At 42.1% G+C, this 15,837-nt stretch overlaps 1 protein-coding gene across 1 annotated transcript; it reads right to left on the bottom strand.

Moving 5' to 3' along the window:
• Positions 1 to 6,904: 6,904 nt before the first annotated feature.
• LOC137258682 (tolloid-like protein 2) lies at positions 6,905 to 10,807 on the bottom strand. The gene is made up of 5 exons (XM_067796374.1): positions 10,604 to 10,807; positions 9,111 to 9,252; positions 8,630 to 8,796; positions 7,692 to 7,833; positions 6,905 to 7,167 (listed from the first exon to the last, which is right to left on the bottom strand). Exons 1-5 carry the CDS (start codon positions 10,805 to 10,807, stop codon positions 6,905 to 6,907), a joined length of 918 nt encoding a protein of 305 aa, XP_067652475.1.
• Between the last annotated feature and the right edge of the window lie 5,030 nt (positions 10,808 to 15,837).

Genomic DNA, 15,837 nt, shown 5'->3' with positions numbered 1-15,837 from the left:
TTCTGGCATCACACATAAATGTGAACCTCACAACGAGCATGCACCACCTGTGAACTGGTGTAACAACCTTGGAGTCTCTCTCAGTGTTGCACATCCTTACATGTTCAATGTCCCAGCTCACAATTCCTCAGAACTGCACATGCATATTGTTAAGTACATTTTCGTCAAGACATTTTCGTGCAGCGTGACACTTTCGAACAGAAACATGCATTTAAGCTTTCGAGGATGCGTGTTCGAGCATTCGTTCCATTTATGAGGGATGTTGCAAAAGTGGTCTAGCTCACCTGGACAGTTGTGAAAATGCAACTGTTTTTATGTTTTATTTCTCTACATATTATATGTCAAGCTCAAGCAAGATGTTTTTGCCATGTTCCAGCCTCACGATCCCCAGTTTGCTTGACTTTTTATCTTTATCTTAGTACCCCCAAATACATCAATCACTAACTTCAGGAAACAAATATTACAGAAACATTCAGTGTGTTTGAGCTAAGCAGATATCCTCTAGAACAGAACGTAGATATCAAAGTGCATAAAAGTGCAATTTGAAACTACAGTCTGCTATAAAGTGACTCCACTAATGATGTTTACTGCAAGAGCTTGTTATGGAGATACTATCCAACTCCTTCCAGATGCCGTTATCATGTAAGGGTATAACTTATTCTAATGTTTTCACTAATCATACAGGAAGCCAAAGGTTCAAACTAAACAATGAATGGTCACACAAGTGTCAGCATGCAATATATTGTGAACAGTGCCAGCTTCAATGTCTGGACGCAATGTTTTTGATAAGTCACCCAATACTATACTGAACATATTTTTTATGATATCTTAGAGCATCCAAGAGGTACAAAATGACAGGTCGTTTTTCACTTTTTGCATTTTTTTAAAAAAAATATTATATCCCAATGTGTTGTGTTGACTGATATTTCGTTAGACACATTACCGTCACATGTGCAATTCTTGTTGGAAATGGGAGCTTTTCTAACAATGGAAACCGAGAATCTAGTGAGGCCGACCACTTTTGGGACACCCCTCGTACACAAACCACAATTATGATCACTAAATTATAATTATTAATAAATTACAACACTAATTATAAATCAGTTTCACAATTATCACCCATCCAAACTGATGAAACAACAACCTTGTCACGGCCAGGAGAAGAACAGGATCATTGGAGATGCAAGAGCTTCAATATAATAATTAATGTAAGCTTCAAATGCGACCCCTCTTAGATATCAGAACAGTGTCCCGGGGTTCCGGATATGCCATATGGCACCACTTCATACCTGGGTGTGTACACCTTGAAAAGGGAAGCCGAGACAGAATGGATAGGGATGCGCAGATTGCAGCCTTGGAGGTCCAAACTTATGAGCGACGAGTGTCCGTTGACGGCCTCTGTAGACTTCTGAATCGAGGTGCATAGGTCCTCGGATTCATTTTTGGGGTATTATAAGACTTGGAAGTAGCTGGTGACCTAAAGATTCTGTCGATTGTTTAACAGCTTGCCTCAGAGAGCTGTCAGCTGTGCTGGAGGATGCTCCTGCTGAGTGTGCGACCTGGTCCTGGGATGTGTGACAACGAGTAGTAGATGGTATCCCTCTCCGACAGCGTTGATCCAACTTCCTCCAGCTGTCTCAGGAATAGAAGATACGGATGGTTGGGACAGAAGATCCCAGCCCAGCTGCTTCATTCGAAAGTGGTGACACTGGGTAGAGCAGTCCAGTTTAGCAGCTAACGTTCCTGGATACCTGCTCTGTGTTGGATCATGGAGTCCTTCCTGGCTCCCGCTGCCATAAAAGTAATTCTTCCTGACTCCTTTGGGATATGGGTTGCTGCAGTTGAGAGATTGTTGTCGGCTGTGCCTCTGAATGATTACTCCGTTTGGAGCTTGTTTGTTCTCCCTCTCCACTTCTCTTTATTGTTGTAACAATGTTTTTTTTCTATTCAGGATTAATGGTCAGTCTATCTCTGATATCTTCTGATGTTCTGGACAGTGAGGGGAATACATCCTTTATCTTTCACATTGTAGTGAAAGCCTGATCGAATTGTTGACTGGTGCCAAGCATAACAACCTTTGGAGGAAGACTATCAAAGCAAAATATCTTCGGTTTTCCATACAGACCATGGAATATAATTCTTTTCAAGCAATGGACTTTTCTTAGGCCCATTTGTTCTCAGCAAAGCAAGACTGCTGTTGTTCTAGTCCGAGTCTGAAATGACACCAATGAAGTTGAAGTAGAGTATGTAGTTATCGGCAGCTGATCATTTAATGAAGCATCCTCAGGGTCTGAATGACCTGCAGGCGGCGATCGATAAACGAAAGATCAGGTTCATCCTGCGGCAGGAGAGTCACAATTTAGATGGCCATCTCGATTGACTGATACCTGAGGTAACAGCCTCTTTAACCGTCTGAACAGTGTGGCAATTTCCCGATGGTGACGCCGATTTCAAGATGATATTGATCTGACTGTATGTCCACTACATGTATGTTACGATCTACGATCTGAGCCGGTCAGCTGCTTCCAGTTATTCAATGACTCAGTGAATGTCCAACTATTTTCATTGCACCTAAGACGATTGCGGTCGAACTGAACATTTCACCATTAAGAAGTCCATCGTTCTATCCTACCTATCACTTCCTGGTCCATTGTTGGCTTAGTCGATCGTCAGCACGATCCCTATAATGAATACTCAGCACTCTGGATGTTCCGACACTGCTGATCCTCATGAACTGGAGTCGCCGGTGAGAATTCCATCTCTGGTCAATTGGGCATCCTGCAGATGATTACGGTGATCCCAGTAGAGGATGATAGCTGGTGACCTACCCTTATCACGTTCCTGGAGTAACGGGTCTTCATTTTCACTCGTCGCAAATCGTCCACCTCCGATGGTAACTGCACACTGCGACGAGGCTGGACCAATCGATCTACCCGTTGCATTAAGACATCGCTCATTGCCAGGGACCCTTTCCATGTCATTCGCGTCTTGTATTTTTAAGGAGTAGTGTTGCAGGGCGTGGAGTCACCCCACAGATAACATCCTTACCATGCCATCTGACGGGGTGAACCTATTTGGCAACGTGGACAAGGCGTCCGACTTCGGATCAGGTCTGTGGTTCGAATCCCAGCATGGCACTCGGACATTTTGTGGCCTTTACAAAGGCGCCCAGTATGTGTCTGAACACGTTCCTATGAACTTTGAGCAAAATACGTCTCAACAGTCAATAGCACAAACGTATAAAATATTTTTTCACTGAACATCGAGAGCACGATTACAATGTGAGAGATGACATGAGTAAACAAATATGTTTTGGGCACTAGCACACCATTCTCACACATGACAATTTATTCAGAGTATAGGTAACATAAATGCACACGATCCGGTTGTATGAAGTGTACATCACTATCTGTCATGTATCATACACCGGTCTTGACAGACACCATGCTATGCTAATCATGTACATTACCGGCGTTCCAACATGGCGACAGATACGACCACCTGGCGATTATGTCCCTGACCATTATGTCCCTCAAACTGGCAGAATGTTTTGACAGATAATCCCAAACTCTGGGGTACAAATGTCCAGCAAACAATCATTTCTAGAAGATACCGATTAGATTGTTTTGACTTCATTGAAAAGTAGAAGTGGTTTCAGAGGCTTAAACAAGTGCCTTGGTCCTCAACACGCAACCTTTGCAACACATGTGAAGAGACTAGGGAACTCTTCCGAGTACACTGCTCCAATATTTTGCGTAAACAAGTCAGATACATATATGTGACAGTGGACAACTGTGGTTTAGAACGATCAGGAGCCGCGAGAGGGCGCTGTTCACCATGAAACCGTGGTTTGAATCAGCGTACAGCTACACCGGAACTACTGCGATAGTCATTCGCGAAGGTCATCCCATGGATGTTACGTCGTTTTTTATGCTAATCATGGGTGCAGTGTGTGCGAGGCATTCCTTAGACATTCTGTACTGTGTAGAATGCATTGACGAGAAAGTGTACGCCAAGAAATAATACTGCGTGGTGACACAAGATGTGTATGACACTCCCTAGATACTGTGTACTATGTGGCCTGAATCTACGAGATTCAGGAACTCAAGAAATGATGATATCGATGTTTCTACACAAGGGAATCATTTACAATACTCTCAATCCCTGGCACTCTTTGGTATTTGGACTTATGGATTACTGTTTACAGACACTCATTTATAATGTAGCCCAGTCTCGTGTACATTTTGATTGTAATCCTTATCCCATAGTTTCCCGAGTTCGATTGACTGGAATCCATGGCGGGTAATCTCTCATTAGCGCCATTGGTGAAACCCACTGGACTGTCTGCAGTCAGTTTGTAGTGCCACATTCTATTTTCTTCAGTTAATCATTTTTTGTGAGATTTTGTTTTGTTATAAATAGACGTTGTTATTGTGTGTTTGAAATTGAAACGTTGGGCTTCGAACGTTTGTGGCACCAACTTGAAGCAGGCCAGAAAAAAACTCAATTTCTTGATGCTATCTCTACCCAGCTACTTGGGAAACTGTGAACTGAAATTATTTAGTTTACAGGTGTTTGTATGGATACTGTGCTCAAAGTCAGATCATGTAGGGATACTATGAGGACAGATTGTTAAAGTTCACTGATGTCAAGCTGTATTTTTGTTTCTTGGATCATCCCACTTTATTTTTATACAGCTATTACATAGGTAGTTGTTGGTGCAGTCAACCATGGCATACGCTATTTTAACAGTAGGAAGTATGACGATTGTGACACCGGGTGGTGGGGTAGCCAAGTGGGTAAATCATACCCATCTCCCACCGACGACGACTACATCAGTGTGAACGTCATTACTGATGTGCCCCGTCTGGGTATTGCTGGAATATAACTAAAGGCGACCTAAAATCCATCTTACTCACTTTGTCATTAATTGTCCTGAGGAACGGAAGTCCTTTCCAGAGTATATTATCTTGCTTTAGCTGGCCTACTGTTGATGATGGAGTTACGTATTCTTGTATGTTGTTTTTGTCACTTGAATTGCGGTTGGGGAGCCTGGTGGCTAAAGCGTTCGCCTTTCAGACCCAAGACCTTGGTTCGATTCCCTGCATGGGTACAATGTGAGAAGCCATACTGCTGGACTACTGATAAAAACGGCGTAAAACTAAAACTCACTTCAATATTTAGAGAAACAGATACAATTGGACTCCGTTACCCAGCTGGAACATGTCGTTAAATAAGCCGTCCCGGACTGGTTCCCCACTGAAGAGACGTACATCACGAAGCCTTATTACTATTAATAATATGAGCTATGCTGTTGACGGTCATGGCTGAACATGTACAAGTTAAGTTAAAGTTGTAGTCAGAATTGGAAGTAAACAGTAGTTAACATAAAGTCCTTGGAGTTAAAAAGGCTCTTGTTAAATGGATCCTGACTTTAACTAATTTAGTGATCAGAAAATCTACAGAGGTTTACGCACTACTGACGACGTCGAAGTTTCGTGCTGTTCATTTTGTTGTCATAGACGCAGCTCGAGAGTTCAAGGGTCAGATGAGGACAAACATTCACCTGATTTATTCAGGTGATAAGGCTTTGAGGTTCTTGGGAGGCATTTAGAAGTTGGTGTTCAAGCAGACGTGAAATATTATAAAGAATAAGTTGTCATCCGTAGTAATTTTCATTTACTACAAACGGCGTTTCAATACATATTCTTGTATCTTTGTCAAGCGTTGTTGTCAAGCGAGTAGTACATCAAGAGGAGTACATCAGACAGCATTGCCCCTGAGAGAAGCATACAGCTTACATTCTCAGTGTGAAACGTTTGCAGTCACGAATCTTAAACACCAAGTGCGTTGTTTACCACCGGGAACACACATTATCATGACACAAGCAAAGTCAATGTAAAATGGAAATGACTTCTCCACATCTGATCCATTATCCTCCTCTGTTACTGTGAACTCAAACACTAAGACAGTGTAGTGACGTACCTCTTGTTTGCGTCAATATATACTAGTAAATTCTTAAGCTGCAGGGGGCACGAACCAGAATCTGTTTGCGTCACTAACGAAAGGGCACAACATTTAAAACAGCTCTTCGACCGTAAGTGCGAATATCTAATCACATCATTGTGCAGTTGTTTGTAAGTGGTCGGCTCGTTTAAAGCACCGTTGCGACATTAATAATTAAAATTATGTACGGTATCGATGTTCAACTGTCCATAACTCACAGTACGTTAAATATTTGTTTGATATTTTTGCGATAACTCAGTTGCACAGAAGGGTGGGTAGACGTGAAATCGTTAACTGACATAATTCAGTTTTGTCGAAAACTAATCCCAGACCAATGTGATTAGTCATCGGTTTTCTAAGTATACAAGGAACAATATTATGTATACTTCCTTTCAAAACGTTGCACTTGCTAGTGTAAATATAGCCACTTCTTTCAGGCCACTGTTCCAAACGAAATTTTGCAAATTATTCCATACTGTTTAAAGATGTTTACATACCGTCTACACATTGACTGATGTGGTGTTAAACACATCCGTGACGTTGAAAAGACAGTTGTCATGAGTTCAATACAAGACAGAACTCAGTGACAGTTGGCGAATTCTTCGTAAACCTTTACACCCAAACGCAGCTGGTCACATGCACGATATTTGCACATACTTTCCAGCAATCTGAGCGTGGAACAGTGCATCCCAAATTAGTGGAGAAATCAGTTTTCGAATGTAACTAGTGTGTACATGTAGTTGGATACATATAGATAATGTAGTTACGTATACATATACACATATCATACAGTAAGTCTAAGTGGGTCTAACCTTTTGAAGGGAAGTGTAATTACTTCCACGCGCGTTATTTACAGCATCACCGTTTCAGTTTTCCTATATATGTATGTACAGCGTCTTCACAACTGTTTCATGACTGTTGCTGGAAGGGGAAACCCGGCGTTGTCCAGCGTTAGGAGAGTACACATGTCCCCAGAAAAGGAATAGAGAGAACAGCTGGGTGACACGAGACACGCGTACAGACACTCGACCCTTGCCGACACCTTCTGAATGGAAACTGAGCGACCCTTCAGACCGGCCGTGGTGACTTCGGAGAACTTTTTGCCCACTGCGCAACCAGATGTGTGGAGAGCGAGATCGTACTTTATGCGAGGGGGCATTGCTGGAACATCGAGAGAAAATAATATTTATCATTTCGTGAAGTGTACCATCATGGTGCAGGCACTGACTAATAATGTTGCTATTTTTTTAATCTATCGAGATATCACATATTAAAGTGGGTAATTGAGTTTAGTTTTACGCCGCTTTAATCAATATTCCAGCCATATCACGGTGGGGACACCTGACGTGGGTTTTACACCCTGCATATGTGGGGATTCGAACCCGGGTATTCGGAGTGACAAGCAAACGATTTAACCACTAGGCTACCCCACCGCTCATCGAATATTAAAAGAGTATACCTATGCAATCAGCTAAAATGACAATTTTGCTTCAAATGATGTCATCCTATACCGTTTCTGTGTATTGCCATGGATGGAAATAGGACGGATACCGGCACAGGTGTTAGGTACAGACATATTTTTCGCACGGATACGATACTCGTCTCCTACTCGAAACGGCACTAGTTTCTTTGTCATTTCGATGAGACAAGCATTTAACGTGACTAAAACTGTCTAATGTCCTCACTTTGCCATGTTGCATGAAACCCGGTGCTCGTGGCGCCATTATCCGCCTTGAATTCAGCCCTGAAGGAGGAGGATGGTCCGAACTGATGGAACGCTGCACTAACTGTCAGGTTGGCCAAAGACTTTCCATCACCATCCGTCACCTGTAGAAAGTAGACAAGAAGTGAACTGAGCTGCATAGTCACCCCTTGGGGACCCCTAGGGAGACGCTAATATGAATGCTGGTTGGAGATATGCAGAATTAGATAATAACTTAATTCACAATTTGAGCTGCAGAAAGGACATCTCGACTGCCGGATGTAATAACTTCACAAATCAAGATTACACAATGACATTTAGAAACTGATCATATGTAATGTATGACATATTTGGGAATACACTTTCTTAGTAAAGTACAAATGCGAACCCGTACTCTCAGAGTCAGGCACCCAATCTCCAAACCTGAACGAAGAAGTTCTAGAATTTGTACTAGAATGTGTATTCCCAAATACGACATATGTTAAAGTTCACGAATCAGTTGTATCAGTAGGGAAGGATGACACAATACGTATGAACATCTCCTTTATTTCGTTTCTAACACCGTTGCTCGTGATTGTCTGGGTTAGAATTATTGATCTAACGGGATCGGGTGGTCATCCTCGTTTACGTGGTTGACACATCTCATCGAATCCAAAAACAAAGAAACAGTTGGATAACAATTCTCTCATGAAACTGTACACCTCATTCACCTGCATGATGTGGTTGAGTACAATGTGGAGAGCCGGGACGACTTCTGAATGGCTCTAGTGAAGGGCGTCAACAACTGCCTGTAGGGCGTGACTGAGTATAACGTTGGGGGTATTTGGCATTTACACGAAGACCGACGACAGCGACGTTCGGAGTGTCAACATTTTACTGAAACACGTATTTGTCAGGTAAATTGAGAGGGTTGTCGTTTACCTGTAGGACGTCGTTGTCAGCCAGGTTGAGAGTGTTGATAGTCAGGACGATGACGTTGCCACTGGACGGGGTGATAGTGTAGATGCAGTGAGCCTGTTTGTGGTATTTGTTGGGGTAGTAAGACGAACTAAAACTACCAGAGTCGCTCGTCCAGTCCCCGCCGCATTCTAAGGACAAGACACATAGTTATAATGTCAGCATTTGTAGGCAACTATTATTATATCTCTTCGCGAACAATTAGGAGATAAACGTACAGGGTTGGGATAGCGGATGAATGTCAGGTGAACAATGTATTGTTTGAAACTCCCTGAACACAGACTGTCTGAAACCTACGTTCCATGAACACAGACTGTCTGAAACCTACGTTCCATGAACACAGACTGTCTGAAACCCACGTTCCATGAACACAGACTGTCTGAAACCTTGGGGTGGGATGGTCAGTGGGGAGTACAACATGCACAACAAACAACCTATGACTTACCGACCCACGATGCCTTGAATCCAGTGTGGACATATGGGCTATTTCTAGTGAAGCTGGCCTCGTAACTAGGCGACGCTGGAACCACGCTGTAACCTCGTTGTCCTGACTGTTTCGATACCACGACTTGAGATGAGTTTTTAACCTGTAGTTGAGATGGGTGAAGTCGGTTTAAAACCACTTCATTCAAGATATATTACAGTATGTCAGCCCACTGTGGAAGGAAGCCTGATTACGTATTTTGGGGAAACCCACCAACCCGGGTTGGTGTCTGACAAACCTAGATATGTCCTCGGGACGAATCTGGGCGTACACTTTCGAAGCCCTATACTGTCGTAGGTTGACTTAAAAGAATGGCACTTTCGACTATCTCAGCGCTAAGAGAGCTTCGAAAATCCAGGACGAGAATTCGAACCCACGACAATAGGTTGCTGGTACGGAAAAGGGACGCAACTGTGTACAGCGAACTGTGACACAGCCTACCTCATATGTACCCACACTGCTCTTACCAGTATGCTATGTACTATGCGTACGCTTCAATGTTTACTAGCAACGTGTAAATAAAACCGATCAGTCCTTTTGCCCATCACCACTATAACTCTCCGAATCAACGATCTTAACATACGTCATATATTCTTTAAAGAAGTATGGGAACCTGAACTTTCAATTTGGATAGAACGTATAAGCGTAAGACAGAAATGGAACGGACCACCATTTCTATTTATCACGACCCCAAAACACATGGGGTGGGGTGCACGTGTTCAACGCAGAAGCACCTGCACACGTGCATTCTTGATTTGTGACGATTTTCAAGAACCTTAGGTGAGGTGAAATGGAATTTAACGTCGTTCTTAAGAATATTTCGTTCATATGTCGGCCATAACGTCTTTTGGTTTGACGCATCCGAGGATCGAACTTCAGCATGCCGGACGGACTCTCTAACCACTGCAACACGCGTACTGAAGCGTTTTTTCAAGAAGGTAGATAAATCACTGTAGGTCATCAATTTTGACAGTCATGCTGCATCATACTGTTGTTAGTGTTTTTGCTTGAAAATAGAAATCGTACACATGCACATTCCACGTCATAAGCCAGTATTTTTTCATGAGCGTTTACTAAACAATCAAATATAGTTGAGGAAGCGCAAGTGGCAATGCTCACTCAAAACACTGATTATTATCATATGAACATTGATTGACTCAACCGTAAATAAAAATGAAGGCCCCCCTAGGTTTTCAAGAGCATATTTGACATCTATTGGTAAGTAGAGGGCAGATTCTCTCATCCGGGAACCCACACTCTCTGAAGAGGTAATCTGGCGATTTTATGCCCAGTTTAACATTGACAGGTCATATACAACCACTCCTTGATTATCAAATCCCAGCCAACCATAACCCACTGGAACTACCCCATCCACAGATAACATACCCGTAACGTTAAAACTGACGAAAGATAACAATTTGAAACGAATGACAATAAACCTCTTCTTTAGTTACCTCCAGGGTATCGAGGTAGGAGATAACCATAAGGTCGTACTTCAGTTGAATCTTCTGTCCGGTAGAGGGAGGCTTTACGTTGTACCAACAGGTCGGGCCGCTGGTATAGGCCCCCGGGTACCACGGAGACGTCATGGTGCCTCGGAAAGACGTCCACGTTCCGCCACAAGCTATAGAACATCGCGACCACAAGACCTCACACATAAATGTCGTTTTCCGATTGACTAAGCGCTCTTCTATTATTTGTTTTTCCAACGTGCCCCACTTACAAGAGAGGTACATACCTGTTGGCATGAGTTGATGTATCCTCGTTGTGTTCGTATGTTTTCTGAACCCGCGGGACCAGTGAACATCGCATTTATCTTACCGAACACCTCAATGTTAATTTTGAACTGTCTGAAGCATGGGTTCCAGGATCGTACACTTCAGCCAGTCTGTGTGAATCAAACGATTCGAATTTTGCATCTTGCTGTTTTCCTCGCAGATATTGTCTTCGTAAAATTGCAGCGGTGTAATCCCTCTTCTTAAAGTTCACAGGGACTACATTTGAACGTTTTGTCAAGATTTATTAATTGGTATGCAAATCTTTTCGTAGCCGTCGCTAGATTTTGCCGATGACAAATAGAGTTATCTCCCTTAGCGATGTTCCTCGCTTGTAAGTGGGGTACATTGTAAATAATAGAAGAGCGCTTATCCAATCATAAAACGGCATTTATGTATGTGGCAAGATAACGTGTAATATATAATGCAAAGAAAATCGCAATGTAAATGTGAGTACAGCGTGTATAAAGTTTCAGTGATAAACTGGTATCTATAGCAACTATCCCTAAGGCATTCTTCTTCATCATACCAGCTTCCAAATGCAGTTTAAGAAGATAATCTTCAGCATGGCAGCTTGGTGTGTAGGTGATTCTAATAATCTGTTTTAGGTATTATCACGGAAATGAAATGACATTTTTTCCAGTTTGACGCCGCGTATGTAAAGGCCTACGTGGTCGCGATTATCTGCTGGAAGAGTCTGTATTGGTCACAACGTGGTACATTAATTGGATCATTTCAAACAGAGGCGATATCAGGTATTGTTGCTGAACATGGTCAATGTTCTTAAAGTATCTTCCCATTATGACTACTCTCATTATGACTGCTCCCATTATGACTACTAATTAAAATACACATATAATGGACCACCCCTGCACTTAATAATGTACTGTACCTGTATAGCTGATTATTCCCAGTTTGGAGATCACTCCTCTACAACCCAAACTAAGGTACTTTGAACATTTAAAATACAGATTGATTGTTTTGAAAGTACCCAAGCTATGATAATCCTTCTACTCCGATCAAAGATATAGATACTCACGCTTCATCCATATGTTTTGAAATCTGGACATATTTGGAGATCACTCCTGTACAACCCAAGCTAAGGTAATCCCTCTACTCTGATTAAAAAAATAAAACGTTTTAACTACCTTATTTATCAACAAGTATATAAGACAAAGTTACACGTATTTTGATTTAGCTGTGGCCGGTGTTCAGAGAGCAGAGTTTGTTATATCACAGAGAGGAGCCCGACAAGTGTTGCATGCTGGATTTCGGTACAAGTTGAACAAGTCTGGAAATGTGTCTGACTACTGGAACTGTGTTGTTCCTAGGTGTAGAAGCAACTTGTCAACAACTGGAGAGTTCATCAAAGCAGTTACTGGCGAGCACAATCACGGGCCCGACAATCCAGCCACAGTTGGACTCATGAGCATACTGTGAAAAAGAGCCAGAGATGAGTCAACACCAATGCCCCAAATGTACAATGAAGAGCTCCGCCAACTGCCTGTTGAAGCTACTGCTGTTGCACAACCTCTTATCCAGTGTAAAGCCAGCATTTTCTAGACACAGAAAGAAGACAAATCCTGCATTGCCTGAACACCGTAGAGATGTCAACCTTGACGGAAGATGAACTACTACATCTGATGGTCGTCGTTTTCTCGCTGTTGAAGACGGAGATGGTGACAAATTGCTGGTGTTTTCTACAGAAGAGACACTCTCAACGTTACAGCAGACTGATGTCCTCTTTATGGATGGAACTTCCTATTCGTGTCCAAGACTTTGGCATCAGTTGTACGTGATTCACTCTCTCAGTGGCAATACTATGATTCCCTTAGCTTTCTGTCTCATGCCTGATCGTCAACGTGCTGCCTGCTGTAGACTTTTGCATGCGCTGAAGGATGTTGTTCAACAAACTGGCATACCTCTTCTACCTCTGACTATCCTGGTAGACTTTGAGGTGTATGGGTGTTGGGGTGTTGGGGTGTTTGGGTGTTGGGATATGGGGGTGTTTGGGTGTTGGAGTGTTGGGGTGTTGGGGTGTTTGGGTGTTTAGATGTGCAGGGATGCAACTTTATGAACGCTGCGTCCATGTTTGTAATTAATGTGAAAACTTCAAGCATGTCAATTGTAATGCATTGTAGTAGCTCCAAATTTGCTTTGGTAGGCTTGTAGTAGGCCTGTGTAAAGAAGGACACGCTGACTTAAAATAGACTGACGGGCAAGCGAAACAATACCAATACAAATTTGCCTCTGGGAAAATATAAAAAAGAAAGACATGTCAAAGTTATGTAATTCATTGTTCAACCACTCATTTGTCAATGGATATTCATAAAATTTACAGCATTTGGGGCTGACATTAGCAATGTACAGAAATTTAAATGAAGAAGGTGTGATATGTAAATTTGCAGTTTGTTAAGAGACGTATTGGAGCTTGTGGACATGATCAGATACGTTTGCATCGAAAACTACCAGCTGTGTCGTCAAATCTCTGCATATGCCGCCCCAGACCATAACACTCCCTCCACCAAAAGGAGTAGACTCGAACCCGACCATCTGCACGGAATAACTGAAAACGGCTTTCATCAGTAAAGAAAATTCGTTGCCAATTCCGGTTCTGCCAATGCTGCACAGTGCGGGCACACCTCAGTCTGTCACGTCGATGACGAGAGGTCAAGGTCATCCCACGGAATGGTCGATAAGCACGAATACCATAATGTCTCAGTCGTCTGGTTCTTCGACTGACCACACGATTCAACGACATCGCTGCTGATGACGTAACAGTGATGAAGCGATTAGGAAGATGTAATAAACGCATACCGGTCGTCATTGTTGGTGGTAACTCGTGTTCTGCCGCTCCTTGGCCTGTCAGCAGTGCCACCTCTTTGCCTCTGTCTTGCCTTCAGCCTTGTTACTGGTGTTCGAGTGCAACCAAAGATTCTTGTCTTTGAATGTCATTTAGAAGTGAAAATACATAAGAATGAAGATATATCAATTCGATGGGAGGACACTAGGATACTATCTACCAACAACAACAACTGGCGCCAAAGGAAACTGCAAGAGGCCATCGAGATCCGGAGACAGAAACCAGCCATCAACCGCGACCAAGGAGTGTACCTACCAAGTGCCTGGGACTTATTGATAAATTAATCTCATCTACCTGTGTACATTCTATCTATGTATTCTTGTATAGCCAGTCTACCCGAGTACATCCTTACCTACTTGTGTTTGTACATCATCAACCCTCATGTAAACATGCTCACCCCCTATCGTGTGTTATGTACATCAACTTATTGATAAATTAATCTCATCTACCTGTGTACATTCTATCTATGTAATTCATGTATAGCCAATCTACCCGAGTACATCCTTACCTACTTGTGTTTGTACATCATCAACCCTCATGTAAACATGCTCACCCCCTATCGTGTGTTATGTACATCATCCTATCTTGCGTAATGTATCACCATTGGCTTCCATCCTCATCCCCAATCATGTACATCGTCCTTACCCCGTATCTGTGTTATGTAAACATATCCAATCAACCGTAATGCATTACCATTGGCTTCCATCATTGTTATCTTAACTATCGGCTTCCTATCAGTGCTTGTTTATACTAGCTTTCGTTAACTCATTCCACTTGTTACTTTGTTATTGTTTTACCTGTACATACAAATACACCTCTGTATCCCTTTCTCAATCACCTGATGAAGGAGTAAGCATTAACTCCGAAACGTTGTGTTCTCTCATAAAGAAGTTGATATCCATAAAAATCTTCATTCTTACAAAGATTCTTGCCACATGAGCATGCCTGACTCCCAGTTGGAACATACCAATCACCCTCTCGCGCTGTTCTGCAGTTAATCAGTTAGTTGATGTAATCGTCTTGTTTATGGTCTTGGAATACCAACTGCCGGGTTTTTACACCCATTACCATTTCGATTATGGGATCGTTAAATTTTTCATCATTAAAACTGATTTTCGCAGGAACCAGTGCATTTTCACATAGCTCGTGCTCAAATTGTTGTGTGTTGTGTTTTTGTGATATGTATATGTAAAGTGGAAACAAAATTCAGGTAAAATATTAAAAATATTTGAATCCTAAATTTGGTATAGTTTCTTTTGCCTGTCAGTTTAAATATCACTTCTAACGATACATCTACTCAATGGCATGTACACATTATGAATGGAGAATATCCCAGACGATGCCAGAACTGATTCATGTTTATGGGGTTTTAGATATTGGTGACGCTAGTGGTTCATATGTAATGTCAGATCAATCAAATACATATCACCGACATACAACAATGCCAATGCCAATATTATTTACTAATGCGAAATATTCACACCATAAAACTAGCACCCACCTCAGATTACAGGCACAACATGAATTCGAAAAGGATGAAAAACTCCATACACTGCATTGTGACATCACAATGATGAAGCTACCACAACTTTTTATATACCTAATAGTCTACTCAAAATAATCAAACAGAGACTTACCACAAATCACATAGAAATATTTAACCATCATCAGATAAATCTTCAGAAGCAAAAACTCCATGATTTTTGTGTATAGCAACTGCTTGATCTATGGACGGTGAGTTAGATTGGAATGAAGCCAAACCACCGATGTGAGGCATGCAACGTTGATATTCTTGAAGCAAGATGTTGAATATTTATAGATTGTACGTCACTGGCCATCGACTGTTGGCAAATTAACAATAGGGAATTATAAAAAAGTGTTTTTGTATGCTATATATTTTTAATTGTGAAGTCATGTTGCTAAAGCGTCAAAATAAACACCCCATTCTTCGTGTGTCAGAACACCATGACGACACTTCGGTCAGGGGCACCTGTGTTATGGCACCATGGCGACACTTTAGGGGCACATGTGTTATGACACCATGGCGACA

This window comes from Haliotis asinina, chromosome 12, assembly GCF_037392515.1.
Source record: "Haliotis asinina isolate JCU_RB_2024 chromosome 12, JCU_Hal_asi_v2, whole genome shotgun sequence".
NCBI classification, from domain to species: Eukaryota; Metazoa; Mollusca; class Gastropoda; order Lepetellida; family Haliotidae; genus Haliotis; species Haliotis asinina.
Note: the sequence above shows the minus strand (reverse complement) of the source record. Positions and strands in the feature narration are given on the sequence as shown.

Bases quoted from the DNA above. Each gene is read 5' to 3' on its own strand.
- LOC137258682 (XM_067796374.1), bottom strand. From the start codon at position 10,807: ATGTGTGAGGTCTTGTGGTCGCGATGTTCTATAGCTTGTGGCGGAACG. The intron at 8,797-9,110 runs GTAAGTCATAGG...TCTTGTCCTTAG, and splicing joins ATTCAAGGCATCGTGGGTCG to AATGCGGCGGGGACTGGACG. The intron at 7,834-8,629 runs GTAAACGACAAC...TACTTTCTACAG, and splicing joins CTGACAACGACGTCCTACAG to GTGACGGATGGTGATGGAAA.